Source organism: Phasianus colchicus, chromosome 27, assembly GCF_987193195.1.
Source record: "Phasianus colchicus chromosome 27, bPhaCol1.hap1.1, whole genome shotgun sequence".
Classification (NCBI taxonomy): domain Eukaryota; kingdom Metazoa; phylum Chordata; class Aves; order Galliformes; family Phasianidae; genus Phasianus; species Phasianus colchicus.
In genome coordinates, this window is record NC_143462.1 from 2650396 (window position 1) to 2671467 (window position 21072).

At 40.5% G+C, this 21072-nt stretch overlaps 2 protein-coding genes across 3 annotated transcripts; one reads left to right on the forward strand and one right to left on the reverse strand.

The window, feature by feature from the left end:
* The first annotated feature begins 352 nt into the window (after positions 1-352).
* On the forward strand, positions 353-11827 carry PLAT (plasminogen activator, tissue type). 2 transcript variants are annotated; one of them, XM_031602152.2, is made up of 14 exons: positions 356-576; positions 2148-2249; positions 3009-3048; positions 3469-3600; positions 3967-4080; positions 4976-5150; positions 5691-5782; positions 6031-6205; positions 6548-6633; positions 7011-7206; positions 7705-7841; positions 7929-8069; positions 9632-9780; positions 10568-11827. In XM_031602152.2, exons 2-14 carry the CDS (start codon positions 2169-2171, stop codon positions 10724-10726), a joined length of 1677 nt encoding a protein of 558 aa, XP_031458012.1. In that variant the 5' UTR covers positions 356-576; positions 2148-2168; the 3' UTR covers positions 10727-11827. The 2 variants fall into 2 exon arrangements, with proteins under 2 accessions (XP_031458014.1, XP_031458012.1); XM_031602154.2 differs by lacking the exon at positions 3469-3600 and having other exon boundaries at positions 353-576.
* An 86-nt stretch (positions 11828-11913) lies between these two features.
* Positions 11914-21061, reverse strand: AP3M2 (adaptor related protein complex 3 subunit mu 2). Its single transcript, XM_031602155.2, has 8 exons — positions 20639-21061; positions 18860-19031; positions 18404-18541; positions 17802-17887; positions 16986-17119; positions 15936-16143; positions 14627-14771; positions 11914-14185 (listed from the first exon to the last, which is right to left on the reverse strand). Exons 1-8 carry the CDS (start codon positions 21059-21061, stop codon positions 14085-14087), a joined length of 1407 nt encoding a protein of 468 aa, XP_031458015.1. The 3' UTR covers positions 11914-14084.
* Between the last annotated feature and the right edge of the window lie 11 nt (positions 21062-21072).

Genomic DNA, 21072 nt, shown 5'->3' on the forward strand with positions numbered 1-21072 from the left:
ACAGCACACTGCTCCAGCTCAAAGCAGGAGTTTCTCAGCATTACTGCTAAGCCTGCAGCCCCTGGTCATGTTAGAAATGATACACCTGTGCATTCACTTGAGGTGCTACCTACTCTGTTCCTCTCTCACATTCCTAGAAGCACAATGAGACAAGACAGCTCTTTGTAGGGGATACATACTATTTTCAGTCTCGCTGAAGTTTAAGGTGTCTAATGCAGAAAAGTTTGTTTTGAAGGCTGCATCTGCTCTCTGATTAGAATAAAGAATGAACAAAGCAAACTGGCTGCAAAATCCAGTATGTAAAATCCACAAGTCAGCTCTCCTCCTGTCCCATGCAGAAACCTCACAGTTTGGACACGTGCCACTCTGTCCCAGACCATCCCAAGATCTTGGCTGCTGATCTTGGAGGAGTGGGAAGCACACCCTACTGCCCTCTTTAGGCTCCACCCCTTTCAGTGCAGTTTTTAAGTAGGACGGAGCTTTTCAGAGATTGTAACAGAGATGTGGAAAACATAAAAACAGACTGGTCTGGGAAGCCAATCAGCAGCAGAAAACAGGAGAGGAAAAGCAAAAAAGGTACGTACTACTCTGTACCCATTTCAAAAATTGCATTGCCTGTTTTTTACACAATTGGCATTATCATCAAATGCTTTTAATAAATTCTACTAAAATACCATGGCAGTTAACCAACTGAGCTATTGCCTTTCAGTTTCTGAAGATATACAATACTGTATAAGACTTCTAGCTTCCAGCTGCTTCAAGCTGTTCCAGTAAAAGGGCAAACAGCCTCAGGCTGAAACAGCAGGGAGTTCTGGTTCTCTAGGTTACTGAAGGGTAAACAGAAGAGGGAGCTACTTTCAATCACTACCAATGACTTTTTGTTTGATCTTTTAAGCTGTAATTAAAAAAAAAATTTCAAGGTGTTATGTCATATCTGTAAGATAGTATGAAGAAAGCATTACTCAGAAGAGCTCTTATTAACAAATTATAGTAGAAACGTGTAATTTAAAGCATTACTGACAATGATGCTTCAGTAAAACCAGTGCATCTGCAGCATTCTTTAGGTCAGCTCAAGGTCTGTGACTGCTTAAGAGAACTTTACCAGAAAGCACACTGCTGGCAGGTTTCCACTTGCAGTTTTGTAAACATAGTATTTTTCAAACAGCTATGTGGTTTCAGTTTGATAGGGCTTATCACTCAGAACATTCCAATATACTAACATACACTGTACCTTTCTCAAGACTGAAAAGTATCTGCCAAAATGTGTTAACAGTTTTCCATGTATAGTAGGACACAAACCATCCCTGGCTGGAAAGGCACAGTAGAAGAGAAGAAGAAAAGAAGGGGTGTAGCACCATAATATAAACCAGCTGGAATATGAAAAAAAAAAAAAAAAAAAAAAAGGAAAAAAGGATGCAATAGAGCAAAAGACTACAGGCCACTTATACATGTTAGACCATCTGCATTTTTATGATATGAGAATGAGATAAGAAATGCCATTTTGTCCAGCAAAGGAAAGAATATATATTGCTTAGTTTCATCAATAACATTTCCACGTACCCAGGACTGACACTGTTGTGAAAATGTCCCCTGATGCTCACAATGTGTTCTCTGTCCAATGAGTACTCAAAACCAGACAGCACTCAGACAATAGTTCTTAGCCTCAGTGAAAGAAACCATCTGCCTCCTTTGTTAGGAAACAAACTGGGTAAAGGGAACTGAGTATAAGACTGTAACATATCTACCTCCCTGCAGTCAGAGGCAACAGAATCCCAAATTCATGCTTCTGCCAAGAAACTTCCCTCTCAAAGCCCATACATGTATGTACTAAGCAACAGTAACATGAAATACAGCAGGATCACAGTATTCAAATGTCCTTCCTATAATTATTTGTAACCAGGTCTATGCAGGAACTTTTCCAGGCAAGAAGTTAATTTCTAATGAGGGAAAAAGTAGATTTTCAAAGCAAATGAGATGAGTGGAGCAAAGATCCAGATTCACAACTAGACTGAATTGCAGAGAACTGTGGAGTAGAAAGTGGATTTTAATGTAAAAAGCATTCTCGTTATTTAAACTTGAAGCTTTGAAAGTCATTCACGCTGTAAAACATCCTTTTCAACAGTTTATTTTTTCTTTTACCTCCATAGATTACTTGAGACCTGTAGGTGATGTGGAAAACACTCAGAATGAAAGGCAAGCTCCTAAGTCTCCTCCTGCTGGTGGGAGCAATCAAGACTGCTCAGTGCCAGGTAAGAGGGTAATACATCAAGAACAACATCAATGTTCTTGCCATCCTCAGACACTTAACTTAGTTTTCAGCAGCTCTTCTTACCACTGACTCCAGCCATATGTAGCAGACAAAGGTGGGATCTAGGTCTACTGCTAGAAATCAGGGGAAGAAAAATAATTGGCTGCAGGATATGCATCTGTACCTTTCTGCTCCTTCCTCCCACCCCCACTTTCAGTATTTAAATATGATGGGTAGCAAGTGAAAGTCTTGCACTGAAGGATCACACATCATTGCATACACGTCCAGTCCATGCTGAGCTCTTGTTATGACTAATGTTATTAACACATGCTCTGAAAAATGAAAGTTAATCAAAGTACTCACAGGGGAACTGCAAGCAAAAGCTGCTGAGCAAAAACAACTGCTTGTTCACATTTACACATTTGCAAATTATTTTCATGGATCTCCTGCAAATAACAGAAAGCTGACAAGCTTTAGTTAGCAGTTGGAGTGCTCCATCAGCACATAAATACTTCACAAATGATGCAAGTACAACACACCACCAGGTTCACATCACTCAAGTGACAAGCAGTAACCTGATAATCCGTGCTAATTAAATTATCTGGTGTTTTTCAGTACTCATGCTGAAATATTTAACGCAGTTTTCACTGTTTCCTGGTTTTCAAGACGTCGAGAAGTGGCGTGGCTTCTTGAAGGCACTTGTTCTCTCAGTTTTCTTAAGAGAACAGTTACTCACAGAATTCACCTTCTCTATTTGCAGGGCTTACACATGCGTTATAAACGGGGAGCCAGATCTAGAGGTAAGCCAGGCAAACTACAGCTGCATGACCGAGAGGCTTTGAAAACAGGGGAGAGGAAAGGAAATGACACTGAAGGAACGGAGCCTGAAAGTTGTTTTCCATGGCTGGGGGGCAACCCTGAGAATGGCAGATTCAGAAGACAAAATACTAGAGTATTAACATCCACACCTTAAAAAGCAGTGCTCTCCTCTCTCTCTGTTCTTCAGAGTCATAATGAGGATGGTCATTAGCAGAACAGAACATTCAGCAGATAACAGTGACAGAGATGTGATAGCTTGGGTCTGGGAATACGAAAGAGTGGCCTGTTAGACTGATTTATCCCTTTGTGGATACTTTTTACCCTGGCAAGAGAGAGTTATTTTGCTCAGCAAGGTCTTTTCCATGAATCTCTAAAAGAGGGTTCCCTTTCTCCAATTACAGCCATTTGCACAGACTATTCATCTGGACAAATATACCAGCACAGGGGGACCTGGCTGAGACTTTCAGGGAGCAGAATAGAATATTGTAGGTGTGACAGTGGTCGGAGTTACTGCCACACTGTGCCCATCAGAGGTGAGTATGAAGAAGAAAAAGAATGGAAAGGGTGGGAGATGACAAATTATCCATCTAATCATCCTAAAGAAAAACTCCATTGTCAGGGAAAGAGTTATCACACAAAATTTGGCTTGAAATGAAAGCATCAGTATACACTGACTCAGACAGAACTAAGGAGGAATGGGCAAGAGGCTGAGAAAAGCTTAATATACTGTTAATAGAGAGAATGGAGCAAAGGAAGAGTTTAACACTACATACACATATTAGGGGAAAGAAGAACAGGCTAAACGAGACTGACGGGAGGAGGACAGATGGGCATCTGTCTTTTACTTAACATTACTTCTGTGAATTTAAATTGTTTCCTGGCTTTTGCTTATTCCACAGCCTGCACTAGAAATAAATGCTACAATGGGGGCCAGTGTTCACAGGCATATTACTCACCACAGCTCTTCATCTGCCTCTGTCACCGTGGTTTCTCTGGGAAGCAGTGTGAAATAGGTAAGCATGCTGCTCCAGTCATTGTGAACAATGCTGCTGGCTTTAGCTATGCAGTGCAGAAGGATGAGGTACTCAGAAACTGCTGCTGTACAGGGGTCTCTCCACTAAGTTCCCTCTTTTTGTGGTAAAGCTAATGCTACAAACAACTTTAGAAAAGGACACATGGGTTTCTCTGTGTCTCGTAAGGCCTCAGGTGGAATATAACATCCAGATCTGGGGCCCCCAGCACAATAAAGGTGTAGAACTGTTGGAGTGAGTCCAGAGGACCACAAAGATGATTAGTGGGTGGAGCACCTCTCCTAAAAATACAAGATAAGAGCATTGAGCTTATTCAGCCTGAAGAGGAGGCTCCATGGACACCTCATTGCAGCCTTTCAGTACTTTATAGCAGCTTCCAGTACTAACAGAAGGGAGACAGAACTTTTTATACTGACTAATAGCAATTGGGGAAGGAAGAATGGTTTTAAACTAAAAGAGAGGAGGTTTAGATTAGATGTTAGGGGGATATTTTTCACTCAGAAAGTGGTGAGGTATTAGAATAGGTTGCCTGGAGAAGGTATGGATGCCCCATCCCTGGAGATATTTAAGGCCAAGCAGTATGGGGCCTGTGCAGCCCAATCAAGTGCTTGATTTAGTGGCTGGCAACCCTGCCCACATCAGTGGAGCTGAAACTAGATGATCTTTAAGGTCCCTTCCAACTCAAGCTACTCTATGATTCTCTGGCCTCTTGATAAAATACTAAATTTTGAAGACAAAGAAATTTGTGTATATGTAGAACTTGCTTGGAATGATGCTTCACTGACTTATGAGACAAGGCATCCGGAGCCAACTTTAAACAGAGCAGAGTCAGAGGAAACGGAATTTGTGATGCTCTTTTTTGTTCCCTTTTGCTTAGATACTGAAGTCAAGTGCTACAAAAATGCTGGAGTAACATACAGAGGTACATGGAGTGTAACAGAGAGTGGGGCTGAATGCCTGAATTGGAATATCAACGGCTTGATGGACCGTAAATACAGTGGTCGAAGAAAGGATGCTGCTGAGCTGGGATTGGGCAATCACAACTACTGCAGGTGAGGGGCTCACAGAACACATTAGAGCTGTAAGAATCTGATTATTCTGAGAGCTTAGGGCAAAAAAGGCCATTTGCAGCAGCCTAGTACCAACCATAGAACACAGTGAATAGGTGCAAACATGGTGCAGTCCAAGAGCAGACTGATAGATTTCTATTTCTAAACCATCTAAGAGTGGATGTTTGGTAGACTACAAAATGCATGCCTCTCACTCCATAGCCCTTGTGCCCATTTCTGCTTTCTTAGTGTTAAAAACTCCCTTTGCAAGCCAGTTTCCTATCACATTTGATGCAGATCTAGACACTCCTCAGAACTCTTCATGCACATGATCTAAACTGCACAAACAAGCTATCCACTCTTGCTACTGGCCATCTCATCCTTACCTCCATGCTTTTATAATTAAAATAAGAATACAAATGACTTCTGCAGGTTCGCTTCACCCCTTTGCTGCTAAGCACAATCAAGTTACTGAACTAGATGGCACACTTGAGACTAGTAATTATAGCTTTATAACAATGCATAATGTTGTAACTCTTTCAGAAACCCAGATGAGGACTCCAGACCTTGGTGCTATGTCTACAAAGGGGGAAAATACACCTGGGAACACTGCAGTGTGCCCTCCTGTTCAAAAGGTACATGCAGGAGGGCAGAGAATGGGCTTTAGATATATAGCGAGTCATGGCAGATCTAAGAGTTCTCCATGGCCTTGTGAAAATTAATGATTAAGATATTCTCATGTTAAATCATATTTAAGATTTTAATATTTATTACAGAGCCTGAAATAAGAGAGATAGCTAATATATAGAAGCCTTACAAAAATCACAATTGGAACAGCTGATGGTCCACGTGCACCATTTAACATGCAGTTTTCTTATTTAAGCTGGAAACATCAATTGCAAAACTGGAAGAGGCACAGATTACCGAGGCAGTCACAGTGTTACCACTTCTGGAGCAACCTGTTTGAGGTGGAATTCTCAAATCATTGTCAGCAAGTTATATACAGCTTGGAGAAGAGATGCTTACCAGCTAGGCCTTGGCAGTCACAATTTCTGCAGGTATGTATTCAGTAATGCAATGAACTTAAAAACAAGTTTCCTTGTGGTAATGTTGAGGCAGGGCTCTAGTTGTTTACATGAGTTATCAAAGCAAAGTAGGGATGTTACAGCTGGGAATCAAACTCACTGCCAATGGTCATTTTCATTCCACTTGGTCTGCCTGTACTTCTCTAACACCAGATTCCATAAATGAAAATTTAACATGCCCTTGTGCCCTCTGTGTCTCTAAAAAGATCAAAAAGAGTACACTCAGAGCCCCATCTGCTGTCCCTAAGTGTCTCCTTCTGCCTAAACTCTGCAGATCTGGTGACACAAGTTTTTCTTCTCCTTCCTGTACTGCAGGAATCCTGACAATGACAGCAAGCCCTGGTGCCACGTACTGAAAGGAAAACAGCTCACATGGGAGTACTGCGATGTGCCTACTTGCTGTAAGGATCCTAACACTCCTGATTCTTCTCTTCCTTCACAGCATTACTGTGCTGTATGTTGCAAGCCTCTTATAGTAAAATAAGAGATGGGGAAAAAAAGCTCCTTAGGATAAAAAGGGATTCTATGCCTCAGCTGTCACAAAGTACCTCCTCTGCCAGATGAGATGATCACAGAACGAGGAAATAAGAAAGACAGGGTTTCTTTACTGTGTTTTTTCAAATCAATACAAGTTTCCTAGGAAACAGGAATGAGTCAGATACTGAACAGTTCATGTCAGGCTGCCTCAGTATGCACTGACAACCAACAGACTCTTGACCTTAGCTCGCTGCAAGAGTTTCTGAACAGAAAAAACTATTTCTGTGTTTGTCATCTACAGCCAGCTGTGGTCTACGGCAGCAGAGAGCACGCCAGTACCGGATTAAAGTTGGCTCCTTTGCAGACATTGAAGCTCACCCATGGCAAGCTGCCATCTTTGTGAAGTATCGCCGAGCACCCGGAGAACATTTCCTCTGCGGAGGAATTCTGATCAGTTCCTGCTGGGTTTTGTCAGCTGCTCACTGTTTTGAGGAAGGGTGAGTTGAGGATTTGGTACTTCTTGGGAAATCACGATTAAAAAAAAAAAGTCTGGAAAATTGAAGCATCCAGTATTAGCCTTACTGGAAGAGTGAAAGACTTGAAAAAGACATTTACTCCACTAGGTCATTCTACAGTAATGAATTATAGTTAAATGGGATCAGTATTACAGACAGGCATTTACTGGACAAACTAGCTGTATGGCATTGAGGTACCACAGCAGAATATCAAATAGCTAAAGAACAAAGCTGTCAGCACAGAATGCAGAGCCATCTGAAACTTGCTAACAGCAAGGGACTTACAGAGGAGCTTTGCCATGGTGGCTCTAAGCAATTAGTGCAAAAACTAAAGCAAACAGGACATCTGAGATCAAACTACCTGACTGATGAAGTAGTAATAATACTAAAATAAGAGAAGCTCCAACAGCACATCTTCAAGGTAAGGCTCTCTACTCCAGTTAACAATGGAAGAAAGTAAATACGCTTTCATTTTTAAAGTTTTAGTACCAATCAGCTGAAGATTGTGCTGGGCAGGACTTCTCGAGCAACTCCAGAGGAGAAGGAACAAATGTTTCAGGTGAAGAACTACATTGTACACGAGAGATATGACTCAGAGAATTACAACAATGACATTGGTAAGGATTTCTTTTTGATGGGTTGTGGTTTGCTAAAGCTTGATGTTAGACAAGTGGTGATTCTTGTTTTTTTTCCCCACTGTTCAGCTTTGCTGCAGTTGAACTCAGACACAGAAAACTGTGCTATTGAAACAGATAATGTTCGAGCAGCCTGCCTCCCAACACCAGACCTGCAGCTGCCTGATTGGACTGAATGTGAGATCTCTGGTTATGGTAGAAATGAAGAATGTAAGTAGAAGATGCACTGTGGCCAAATCTATGTCCTCTGCCCCAAAGAATTCAAGCTTTTAGCACTGTTTAATCTGTGACTGAATTATTTAATGGAATTATTTTAGCACTCCAAAACATACCTGTATGTGGAACTTACATAAAAACAAGTTCTGGTTTATTTCATTCACCTGAAATCGGTCAGTTGTCTGGGTTAGCAGAGTTTTCCTTGAAACTCTCAAACAGTAGGAACACAGAAAATGGCATGATGAATAAGATAAAGTTTGTCAGTCAAGGCTCCCTCATTTCTGCTATACTATTTATTGTATTTAAATATTAGCTTAGAAATTGTCATTCTCACAGAAATCCATTTCTGTCAAGATTTAATATACCATGCAGTTGTGGGTAATTGCATTAATCAAAAACATACACAGTGACTGTACAGCTATTAGCAAAAAAAAAAAAAGCTAGGTATGTAAAAGTCCTGGATATATATTGAAAGGTCAGCCAAATTAATCAGAATAGTTCAATTTGGCAGTATCTACAAAGGTCATGAAGTCCAACTGCCTGCCTGCTTCAGGACTAACCAGAAGTTAAATTACAGTATTCTGATTATGCTCTCAATACCTTCTGAACACTGACAGGCATGCAGTATCAACCCTCTCAGCAGGAATGGTTTTAAAACAGAGCTACTTTAAAAAACAGAGCCAAGAAAAAGCCTGGAATAAAACCTGTCTGGAAGTACATATAGACTAACCTGTATTTCAAAAAAGAAGAAAAAGCAGCTCTAACCTTACTGGCATTTACTTCTATTATCTTTAAATTGTAAATGCTGAGGTAGAGACTGTGAAGCATCCATCATAACAAGGGCAAATAATGATTTGAGCTATTAAGGCTTTTGGAACAGACTTAAGATAGAACTTTAACAGACAAGCGTATCACAGAATGTTCTAGAAGAGCTAAAGCTAGTCCTTAGCTTTTTCCATAGAGAGTATAGTTACCTCCTTCAGAGCAAAAGGGCAGTGCAATTATAATTCAAAACCAAACTGAAAAACTGTCCTGCCAATTTTCAGCTTCGTGCAGTTGCAACTGTGCAGAAGAACAAAATCAACATGCAAGGCAGAAATAAATCAATTCCATTCCAAGATAACATGAGTATGCATTCCTATCTAGTTATTCAGTATTTTGTACAACAAGACATCTGTTTTTAACTAACCCAAATCTAATACAGGATCCCTTTTCATACACATAGTGATTATTAGATGCACTTCATTTAGATTGATGTCACTCATGCAAAGACAACCCCCAAACAGACCTAGCAATTTGCACCCTGTAAAAATCTCTAACTTCTAAGCTTGCTGAAGCAGCAAAATTGTCTTTGAACTGTATTTAAATTGTTCTCACTGGCAAAGCAGAACCCCCATAATTAAAAAAAAGACTCCTGGCAAGGAAATATTAGTTTTACCACTCTCCTCTTTTGCCACTAGTTAATGTACTCTCTCCCAAACTGCAGAAACTGAACTGCGAAGTTATATATATATAATTTTTTTTCTTATATTCATATATATTCACTTCCCTTTCAGTTTCTCCCTTTTATTCAGAGCACCTGAAGGAAGGCCACGTCAGACTATTTCCAGCCAGTCGGTGCACCACAAAGCATCTACACAACAGGACAGTTACAGACAATATGTTATGTGCAGGAGACACAAGGCACCTTGATGATGCTTGTAAGGTAAAGCCAGTTTTATTCCTCTTTTTTTTTTTTTTTTTTTTCCCCCTAGGTCTATTCTTCATAATTAACTAAACAGAAATTTTCATAAAAATCATTTATAGAAGTCCTGCATCTGACTACATGGAAATTCTAGAGAACTTTTGTTTAACAGCACTTATCTGTTGGGTTTTCTTTTTTAATTCCCTGTCCATCTTTTCCTCATAATTAGGAAATCAAGCTACATTCAGTCAAGCAAACCAGAATACACACTGAAATTCTAAATACAGGAAATTCCACAACACTGAAAAGGAAACCCCACCTCAGCAGTTTCCTATTATTTTCTATTCTGTGAGCAAGCATACCTAAATAAAAATCAGCACCTTTTCAGTTTCACTATCTCTTCAATAATCACACTTTACTCACAATAGCATAAAGCAGCTTGGACCTTTAGAGTTTGAACAAAACTATTTCTTGTCTCATTCTTAACAAAAATGCCTCACGTTTCATAAATGTGTTCTATACAAGGGTAGGCACCTTAGTTTTAGACTGTTTGGGGTCTTTCCTCTGCTATGAGAGGAGCACTAAAGAATTCTGTCTGAAACACAGAAGGCACTTATTCACATAAGTGCTGTTACTGGGAGCACTGGAAGCATGGTGTTCCTCATTTGTCAGTAATGCTGCACAGAGTATTTAAGAAGACATGAGAGTGGCATGTAGCCACTGAATAGGGAAACAATACAAAACATACACACACACATGAAAAAGGAGGTTCTTACTAACCTGGTACTTTTCTGCAACTTTTCTGCAGGGTGACTCTGGAGGGCCTTTGGTCTGCATGAAGGATAATCGCATGCATGTAATAGGAATCATCAGCTGGGGAATTGGCTGCGGCCGCAAAGACATACCTGGTGTTTATACAAATGTGAACCGTTATCTTAACTGGATTCAGAACAACATGAAATCCTGAGGAAGAAAGTAACCATCCATAATCCCACGAGCGTGCCCTTACAACTTGCTTTGAGGTGTTTTAAGGATATTGACAGAACATCCTACCTGTCCAGATGCTTATGACTTTCAGTATAAGAGGAAGACATACTACTGTGTGTGGTACGGGCAGTTTCTCAGAGTATTCCACTTCTCTCACTGCAGGTTATCACAGCTCTTGCTCTTTCCCCTTGCACCTCTAAGTTTTCTCCTTCCATCAGATCACACAGGTAGAACTAAAACTAAATTTTGGCTTGCAAAATGTGAGCTATGTCATTTTGGGAACAGGGGTGAACTTAAGGCAAATGAGACCAATTTCATTTCCTGATACTTTCATCTCCCTCTTTAGATCACCAAGATTCAAGAGACACACAGACATGTGTCTTCTCTAACATGGCCCTAGGGCATACCTAAACAATCTCTTTTATGAAATATGTTCATCATTCAAATTTATTCCCACAAACCCCTTCCTCTCCCCTCCTCTTTAGAAGAATATTCTTTTCTAGCTTTTAAGCCACAAGACAAATATCTCCCTACGAACAATTGGCCAGATGAGAAAGTCTCACAAACTCATATGAAAAACCATCATTAAAAAAAAGAAGTGCAATGGAAATACACATACTTTCTTGCTCAAAATACAACTGCCTGTAGCAAGGTGAATCAAAGAAGGGTTGAGCTTGAGCCTTTACTCTATATAAACTTTTTCTAGCTTGGGTTATCCCCATTTGGGTCTCACATAGCAAAAATAACACACTGTGCAATGTCCACTTCAAAATAACACACTGCTGTAACACTTGTGTGTGTGGGGAGAAGAGGGGAGAATAAGTCTTTCAATGTACTTTTCTTTACAATTCCAAAGGTGTGCTTTTTTGGTTTTGTTGTTGTTGAAATACCATGCAGGTATTTTAAGTTATTCTGTACTTGTCTGGCTTAACAGTAGAATTTCCACCACTGTAAGAACAACCAACAGATCTAAACTTGTCCAGCAAAACAATAATCCACACTTAGCTCCACTGAATTTACAACTGCACTCTTTGTAACACAGTATTAACAATGAATTTGTAAATAAAAATGCTAATTCTTATTTGGATGCATGTTAGAATAATTCTAGTTAGGATTAAGCTCTGTCCTTATGATGTTTTACTCTGGTTATTTAAGCTGGTTTCCAACTCTAATAGAAATAACAAATGTTTAGGCATGTGCTGCTTACTTCCTTATCAATGTACCACTTGCTTTTTCAGTTTGGAACAAATTTATTAGCAGAGACTAAGCTTAAGTTATCTGAGCAAAAACAGAATGGCTTGTTAGGACACTCTGTTCTTGCTGTTGCTTTTCCTCCCTACAGGAGCCAAATATATAAACAAATAATAGGTAAAAATCATAACACAGCCTTACCTGCCACAGAATCAACACTCACTTTTTGACTACTGACTGTCCATGCATTACCATCAGTTACAAAAGCAGAAGGATAAGTCTAACTGTAGCCTCTTCAAGTGCTTGCTAGACATATATCTATCTAAAAGTAAAGATCATATCACACAAAGGCTGCATTTATCCTTTAACAGAAAACAGGATGAGTTTAACAGTGACATCACAAAACAGAATCTTGATAACTAACACTAAGCAAACATTACTTGCACTCCAACTGCCATGCAATACATTGCAATGCAATGCTAAGTGGTGTCTATGTACTTCCTAACAGTTGTAATTCTTTAACAGATGCCTTCTAAAACTTCAACTGTGTATCTTGTAAAGCCCACACAAACCACTCTGAAATGACATGGGTGAGAAGTAAAAATTAACTTTATTTATGCTTTTGTTGAAGTTTGCAATGAACATGCTCCCCATTTGAGGTCAACTGCTGTGGCATTCATCAGTTGCACTTGAAAATGCAATTCCAAAAGCAAAATGCCACTCATCCACTGCTACTTTCCGTCACAGGAAAAACAGAGAGCACATTATTCTTTATTTAGGGCCATGCTGTTCTGTTCACAAGCATGGACTACGCATGCTGGATCAGACAGCCACCTGATAAATGCTGTAATCACAAGTACAGCGGTTTATGAACCAGTTCTGTCATCAAGAAATTAACACATTGGCATCTAGTGGCCAAAGAGCACACTACAAACAATACAGAACTGTTCACATGCCTCTCATTTCATATTTAAGCTTTACAGAGATGCAGCACAGACTGGGATGGGCATATGTAACAACAACTCTTGCAGAAGAGATAGTCTCAGTGAGAAATCAGGCTTGAATCCACCAATTATCACAGCAGCTAATTGAGACTGGAACTGGAATGAAGTACAGTCAGGAATATTACAATGGTACCAGGACAGAATTATTTGAGATAATGACACCAGTGAGCAGGAAAACAGCAGTATCACCTTCATTTATAATAGGGAGGCAGAAAGAAAAAGAGATTCCAACATGCTACAGGATAGTGACCATCATCACTTTGCTGCAGTTTCAATTTAAAAGGGCTTCCATCAGAGTGCTACATCTCCACACAAATTCTTCCCCTGCCTCTGCCCAAACTACCCAAAGAAACTTGGAAAAAATTACCTGTAAATGCGGAGGACATAAGAATAGAAACAGAACTACATTCAGGTATCACCGCCCATTAGTGACAAGTGCTACAGTCAGTTCTCCACAGGATTTCATATTAAAATCTGAGTGAGTTTCCAGCCTATCCCAAAATCCTTAAGATACTTAGTGACCAAGACAGATTAAGAAATATTAAGGAAAAGAGTTCAATTTTTCTATTTCCTCCCTCTACGTTACTTCCCCCAAACTCATGCTTCTTAAAATCCCATCCTGGTTGAGACAATCTACTTCTCCACTTCTGTCAGCCCCTTCAAAGGACAATAGTCAGCCAATTTCACTGCTGCCAAAAGCTATAGCTCTCCAACCTAACATCCAGTGATGGAGAAGGGCTGATGCCACACCATCACTCTGCAGCTGAACTCTGTGGAAACTGAGCTTCACATCATCTACAAAGGGATAAAACACAGCCAAAATATAAGGAATGGGAGTTGGAAAAACAATCCCTAGAATTTCCTTTAAGACAGAATGATGAAGGTGATACAAACTTGCTGGTCCCAAGGGACCTGAAGTCCTCTCCCATCTGCCAGAGCTGCAAATTCTTCAGGCTCAGGTAAGGATGAGATAGTCTCAGGTCAACTTATTTTCCCTCCTCCCTAGCATCTAAGCACTGGCTATCCTGCTCATGCTACCAAAGGAAAGGGAGTAACCCTAAATAGACAGACCAGGGAGAAGCTGTATCCAGCAGCCAGGGACAGGAGAAACAAGAAAGTGTTTTTCCTCACTCTCATGATCCTCTAGGTTCGGACTTGGAACTTGCCAGCTTTAGTCATGTATTTTATCCCCTTGAAGGGCTTGTACTTCTCCCCATACATGTCCAAGCGATTCACTTTCAGTCCTAAAAACAAATAGAGACAGAATAAGACTGACCGTTGCCACAAATACAGCAGACAGACCTTCTGGATAAAGGAAAAGAAGACCAAACTAGAAAGGCAGACAGCATAGGTAAAGTTTTTATAAGCAGAGAATAAATAAAAAGGGGGAAAACAAAAAAAAAGGAAGACAAAAAAACCCTGACAATTATTAATTGTCAGAATTATTCTTACAAACACAACGATATTATGAAATTATTTATGGGGTCATAAGAAATGCAAGAAGATGTAGATAGGCTGTTTCACAGAACAGAGAGAAAAATCCAAAAAATTCATTTAACTGTTGCTTAAGCATACAATTCTGTCAGAATATACTTCAGAAGGCCTGCAGAGCTACATCAGCTGTATGCAGAGTAAGCACTGGCAGAGCAGAAAACATTCAGCTTCTTTATCTGACGGTCACTTACCAGATATAGCCAGCTGCTGAATTTTAAACTGCAGGTTAATAGTGGGGTTTTCATCTGGTTTCGACGTCCCAGCTTGCAGATTCATGCTACCCTTCAGGCTTGGCAGCTTCTGGGGGTTTATCTTCCCCACATCCCACGTGAGCAACTTCAAGTAACAGCAAATATAGCAGTTAAGCAGAAATACCACAATTTAAGCAGTAACACCCTCTAAAGAACTCTGTTGTAATGCCAACTTCTATTGTTTCTCTATGAAAAAAGTTCTTTGTCTCAGTGTAATGCTGTAATGTGATGGAAAGTACACCAATAATAGCAAGATGGCAAAGTCCTAGGCTGCAGCAAATGAGGACAAGCCCAAACGCAGCAGCTGTGGATGCAGAAACAAAGGAAGAAAACTAGCTTACCTTTGGAAGGCCTCAGGCAGGCTGGGATTTCCAGCAAAATACCTTTACCTCCACTGCCAACCCTTAACTGAGGGCTGGAAGCAGTGGATCCTGGCTCTAGCCTGTCCAGTCCCTCAGGTGCATTGCACTGCATGCAGCTGAGCTTTCCTGTGTTGGCCCTGCCTTCCCATCAGTCAGTGTGACTTAGCATTTCCACTACACTCAGTATCTTCCTTTTCATATTGGATATCCACTCCTCGATCAAGTCCAGAGCCCTCCACTTCAGATACAGCAAAGACTTAGGGAGAACAAAGACAGCTGCTCCTATCTTTCCAGTGATGTTTCTCAAAAGCATATCGTGAATAGTATTCCCACTGTTTGTGCCATGAGTTCTACTTCCTATGGGTAAGAGTGACATAATTAATGCAGAATCACCTCCCTTCCATGTGGCTGAAGCAGTATTGCCTGATGCTCTACTATGGATTAACCTTACAGCTTGCAGAAATAAAAAAAAGAGAAAAAAAAAAGAATCCTGGTGCCTGTGTTGGGAGGGAAAATCAAAACCCACTAACACACACAAATCCTCAGCGCTCGCAATGTTGGCAGGCAGTATGAAGCATGATAATCAGATAAGCAGAAATTTATAAACCTTTCACTAGACTCGTGCCTCATTGTACAATACCAATCCTTGACTTCCTGCACACATCAAGAAACCAGAAGTACAATCCATTCTCAGCTATCTGCCATGTGGCTTCAGACAACCTCCTGCGTGCACGTGTTCAAGAAACAGGACTATATTAAGTTCACATCCCAAGAAAAGATACTGCCTTCATGGCATCAACATTCAAAGAAATGAGCATGAGCAGTTCAACTTCGTTTGCTGAAAGGATAAAATTAAACAAACAAACAAAAAATCTAATTTCTCTCACCTTTGTAACTGGATCAAAGATGTGTGTACCCTGAGAGGGTGTGAGGCTCATATTCAAGACACCTTTTGGCATCTGGCTGGTAACCATCACTCCCTCTATAGTCTTCCCCATAGTTTGCTTTGGTCCCACTGTGATTTCAAAGCGTCCCAGTGAGCTGCTGTCACGGAAATTGATGTTGTGTTTAACATATACAGGAATTGCCACAAGACTGGAATAAAAAGAAGAACAGAGTCCTTGTTAACTTTTCGCCTTCATTTTTGGTTTTCACTGTTCCCAATTAAAAAAATACAAGGAAGGACTGGATGAAATGTGATCTTAAAGGAGAAGGACATCCTAGTCTTATTAATCCAAGAGCAAATCCAGAATGCTGTCCTGAAGCCTGAATTACTTTTTCTTTTTTAAACCAAATTTTCCACATCTTAGTTTTCTACTTCCTCCAAGACAAGTGAAGACATCCAGTGTAATGGAAGAAACAAGCAGTAGACAGCAGAATCTTCTCACATACCATCATCAAACTAGTAAGCAGTTCCAAACAGCGCAGCAGCACTTCAACTGTCTGCTTTCAAATTGTTTTTTTCCCCTGCTCCTTTTCACTGACTTAAGTCTGATAAGATTTAACAAAATGCTTTAGCATCTGTAACCTCAATTATTGTCAGCCTGCTTTCAGAATTCCTAGTTCTATTAAGAAAGACATAAGAAAGAAAAAAAAATATATGAGGATTATCAGACTATTTTGTTTTATCTTAAAGTTTTTTATAAATACAGGTAATTATCAGCCTGTTTACTCAATACTGTCTAATTCATTCTCACTCTAGTTTGTTCACCTACTTGCTTTTGAAAAAACGCAGGCTGACAAAAAATCACTGCTCCAAACAATGAGACACCACATTTTAAAAAAGCACAAGTTACCACGTGCTCCTACTTCACTTGGCACAACAAGCCACCTCATCTTTAAAAGCAAATTTATTCTTATTGTTCCCTCAGCCCTTCCTTCTTTCTAGTCAGGAAGATCCAAATTCTACAGTTTGCAGCTCTAAAGTCAACACTTACTTCTGAGCACTGACGTGGTAAGACAGCAAACGAAAATTTCCATCAGGTGGAATGAAGGAAAGTATCCTCTCTGACTCCCAGCGCTTAAAGCGCACACACGGATGAAAACTGACATCATCCAATAACCGAGGGTTCTGAAATAAAAGAAAGGCTAATGAAGGCAGTACTAGCTGAAGTAACTGCTTGAATTCTTCCTTGCAATTTTCTGTCTGTGAAGGGCCTACCGTTTGACACTGTCCCCATCTGAACATATCTACATTGAGGCATGTTAAGTTAGCTGATGCTTTTACATCTGTGCATAGCTGTACTCAATATTCTTAGTCCTATTCAGACTGGATATCAGGGGAAATCCCTTTACTGTGGTCAAACACTGGAAGTGGCTTCTTAGAAAGGCTGTTCATGCCCTGTGCCTGCTAGCATCTGAGATGCACTTGGATAACACCCTCAGGAATATGCTTTAACTTTTGCTTAGCCCTAAAGGCTAAACTATTCTATCTTAGCAAATTCAGTCACCTCAAATAATTACAGTGATGCACATTCATAAAAAGACACCTCTTTAGGATATTTGCCTAAACACCAAATCTCAGAAACTTAGCCAGAGAACACATGAGCAGTAGTTTTAATAAAGAACCTGAAAATAAAACCTTTAGGCTCAAAGTTGTTGAAGTTCATTGTGAGTTTCCATTGTCAATTATTTTTCTTTGGTATACATAAGTTCTGACGTACTGGAAACCATCACTGTAAACCAGAGATCTTAGTGGCATGGCTGAGAAACTCTTCAAAATATTTAAGTAGAGATACATCCTGGAGCTTTACCATAAAGGAAAGGGTAAGATCTGGCATCCCAGTCAGCTTGACACAAGCATCAATTACTCCTTGGATTTCAGCAGTAATCGTAGAACCTACAACAATAAAAGCAAACACAGGAGGTTATATGAACCTTATTAAAAGCCATCACAACATGAAAAAATTATTAATGAGGAAGAAGTGTTATAAAGTGTCACCACAGATTACACTGCCTGTTCAACATATTTCTCACTTCCAAACACTTCTAAAGATGTATACAAACAAGAAACACTGACATCCATAAGGCCCATCTGAATGGGCAACAGCAGTAGCTCCCAACTCTGGTAAGACTAAGATATATTAAAACTAAGGAGACAGTCCTGCACAGAATTTCTAGTCACCTTCTATTTTCCCTGTACAGAATTGTTTACAAGACCTCATGAACAGTCAGAGGAGAAGAACAAGTGAAAATTCTGATACTTCTCTAAAATTTTTGACTGAATGGCACCTACAACATTGCAACATTTCAAAGAAGAGGAACAAAACCACACTTACACAAAGGAGCACCTCTTTGGAGAACAAAAATTACTAGAACAAGTTACCCTGGTCTTAGCAAAAAGCCACTTCCATACCTGATTTGTCAATTATTGCATCTATCTCTTCAATCACATCAAAATATGCCTCATTGTTGGTGTATTTCACACCAGTACGTCTCCAAGGCACCACTGATAGCTGTCCAGTAGGAAGCTGGTCGCCCACATTAGTGCTTCCTGGAAGAAGAATAGTAATCACATCAATCACAGAACATAGTCAATGCTCCAGAACAAGTTCCTGGCCTCACCTAACTAGATTGCAATTAATTTCCAAGAAACCTCTGTCTCTTAGTGGGAGAGCAATTATTCATTGTTTGTATTCTACAATTAGCATCTCCACATCCACAAGCACTAACATGAGACTCCCAAAAATCTGTGCTATGGTTTAGAAGGGTATGGAACAACATATACTTTCTTCATCTATGTCCAGTTTGACTTATGTAGAAATACTGCCACAAAGTCACACCAGTTTATCTACTTTTGGTTTCCTTGTACCTGTGATGGTGTTGACTACTGTTCGCAGGATAGTTGGAGGCTTTATCAGTTCTTTAAGAATATTAGATTCTGTTGCCAATGGAAAGCCATTGTCCAGCATCTCTTCCAGCACTTCATAAACCACCACAACGTTGTCCTTGATCATCACCTCTGAACAGACACCAAAGTAATCCTGTGCAAAAGAAATAATTACTTAATTTCTAGAGGAGAATATGAGTGACCATTCAGTTCATTTTCTCCCACAGATAAATCAATCAAGCTTCTCCTTGCAGCAGGTGAAACAGCACTGATACTCCACATATTAACAGAAGCACATCATACTGAACACTCCAACGAGCAAGCACAACTCTAAGCATACCTCCAGCTTTGCCCCAGAAAGCTGGCAAATGACTGCATTGCTGTATACATCTATTTCCTTTCTATATAATGGGGTTCACTCTAATAGCCAAGAGAGTTCTCAACTGGCATTTGAGAGCAGCTCTAGTGCAACTGGATAAGTAGCAATATTAACTAAAAATAAACAATTTCCTGAAGAATGTTTTGGCTTGAATACGAAACAAAATATTTCCATATCAATAAAAGTAATTCAGATTTTGACTGTAATAATACTTTTACTTAGTTACTTCAATACTGATGGCCTTCAAAAAAACAAACAAAAACCACCACACTACAGAACGATGGTTGGGAATCTACCTGCGACAACATTATTTAGAAATTCCAATTAAATTGCTTTTCCACTCAAGCCATACCCAGCCAAATAGCTCAGCACAACGTGAGAATCAGCCTCAGGCAACCTAAAGATAACAGGTCTCACCAAAAGAAAGTCAAATCCACACAAACACAATCCACACACACACACAAAACCCCCAAACAACCAAACAAGCTGCTTGGATTTAAGCTCTGGGGATAAACAAAGAGTCAATCACACTCTGAACTTGATGAAACATAATTCAGAGCCTACTGTTGCATTCTGACCAGCATTTGGAAGAAAAGTTCATGTGATGCTCATCTGACCAAGCACTAACATTTCCTGTATTTCAGCAGGATGCTGATCACAAGACAATTCAAACCCAGACTATACAATCCTGCCTGTTACTGGCAGGCAGTAGAGAGATATGTTCTGCATTCTACATCCACCATAGACTCACAGTCGTGTCAGCAGAGAGAAAATGCAGTTGCTCTGAGGCAACTCCTATAACACTTCTTTGGCTAGCAAGGTACCCTTCCAAGACACACTGTGCTGTAAACATGCAGGTAGATTGTCAGACTAAGGTACACAAATTGCAGAATTTCCTTTGAGAATTTCTGAGACTTGTGAAACCAACTTCAGTTGGGTCTCACAGGCGCAGCCCCTCGAAGATACAAGATTGCAAAACAGAAACGCAGTTCTTGATTGCTGAAAGCTCCTTCCTGTAAGCAAACATTTATCTCGAATCCATCATCAACCTGAGAATTTAATTCCTAGCTACTGCAAGCAGTCAGAATCACAGAATGGGGTTGGAAGGGACCTCAAAGATCATGAATCTCCAACCCCCTGCCACAGGCAGGGCCACCAACCTCCCCATTTAATACTAAAAAAGCGCACACTCTAAATCCTTGCAGGTACAGGATGTGAGTTAAGAGAGAGAAAAAAATAATTGTCACAAACTCAAAAGACTCCCTTTTTTCTCCTCTCTATCACTGTCACCCTTTGCAACAGTGGCGATGTCAGGCTTCTCCTTTCCTAACCTCCCAGCACCCACCAAACACCATTGCGTCCTTCCTCCACGTGAGCCAAACCTGGAAGGTGTCGACGACACGGTGCAGAAACTCAATGACGAAGAGAGGCGGCACCTCCGTCTGGATAACGGCCACAAAGAAGATCTTGTGGCGGTACACGCTGAGCAGGTAGTGATGCGGCGTGGAGATGACCGGCGGTACGTTCTCTGCTTCTGAAGCCCTTTCCTGCGCCTCGAAGAAGTAATCGCAGACAGAGCGGCTGACGACGCTCTTCCAGTGCTTCTCTAGGAAGATGTCCCCCGAGGCGTTAATCAGGAACAGGCTGTGGATCATGACTGCGCCGTCACACGGCAGGAAAGCAACCCACGGGGCGAGCTTTAGCAGCGACAGCTCTAACGGAGCGACCCGAGGCCAGCAGAGCCCGATCAGCCGAGGAGAGGCGCGCTGGTGATGACGCACAGAACGGCACGGCACGGCTTCCATTGGGGGAGCGC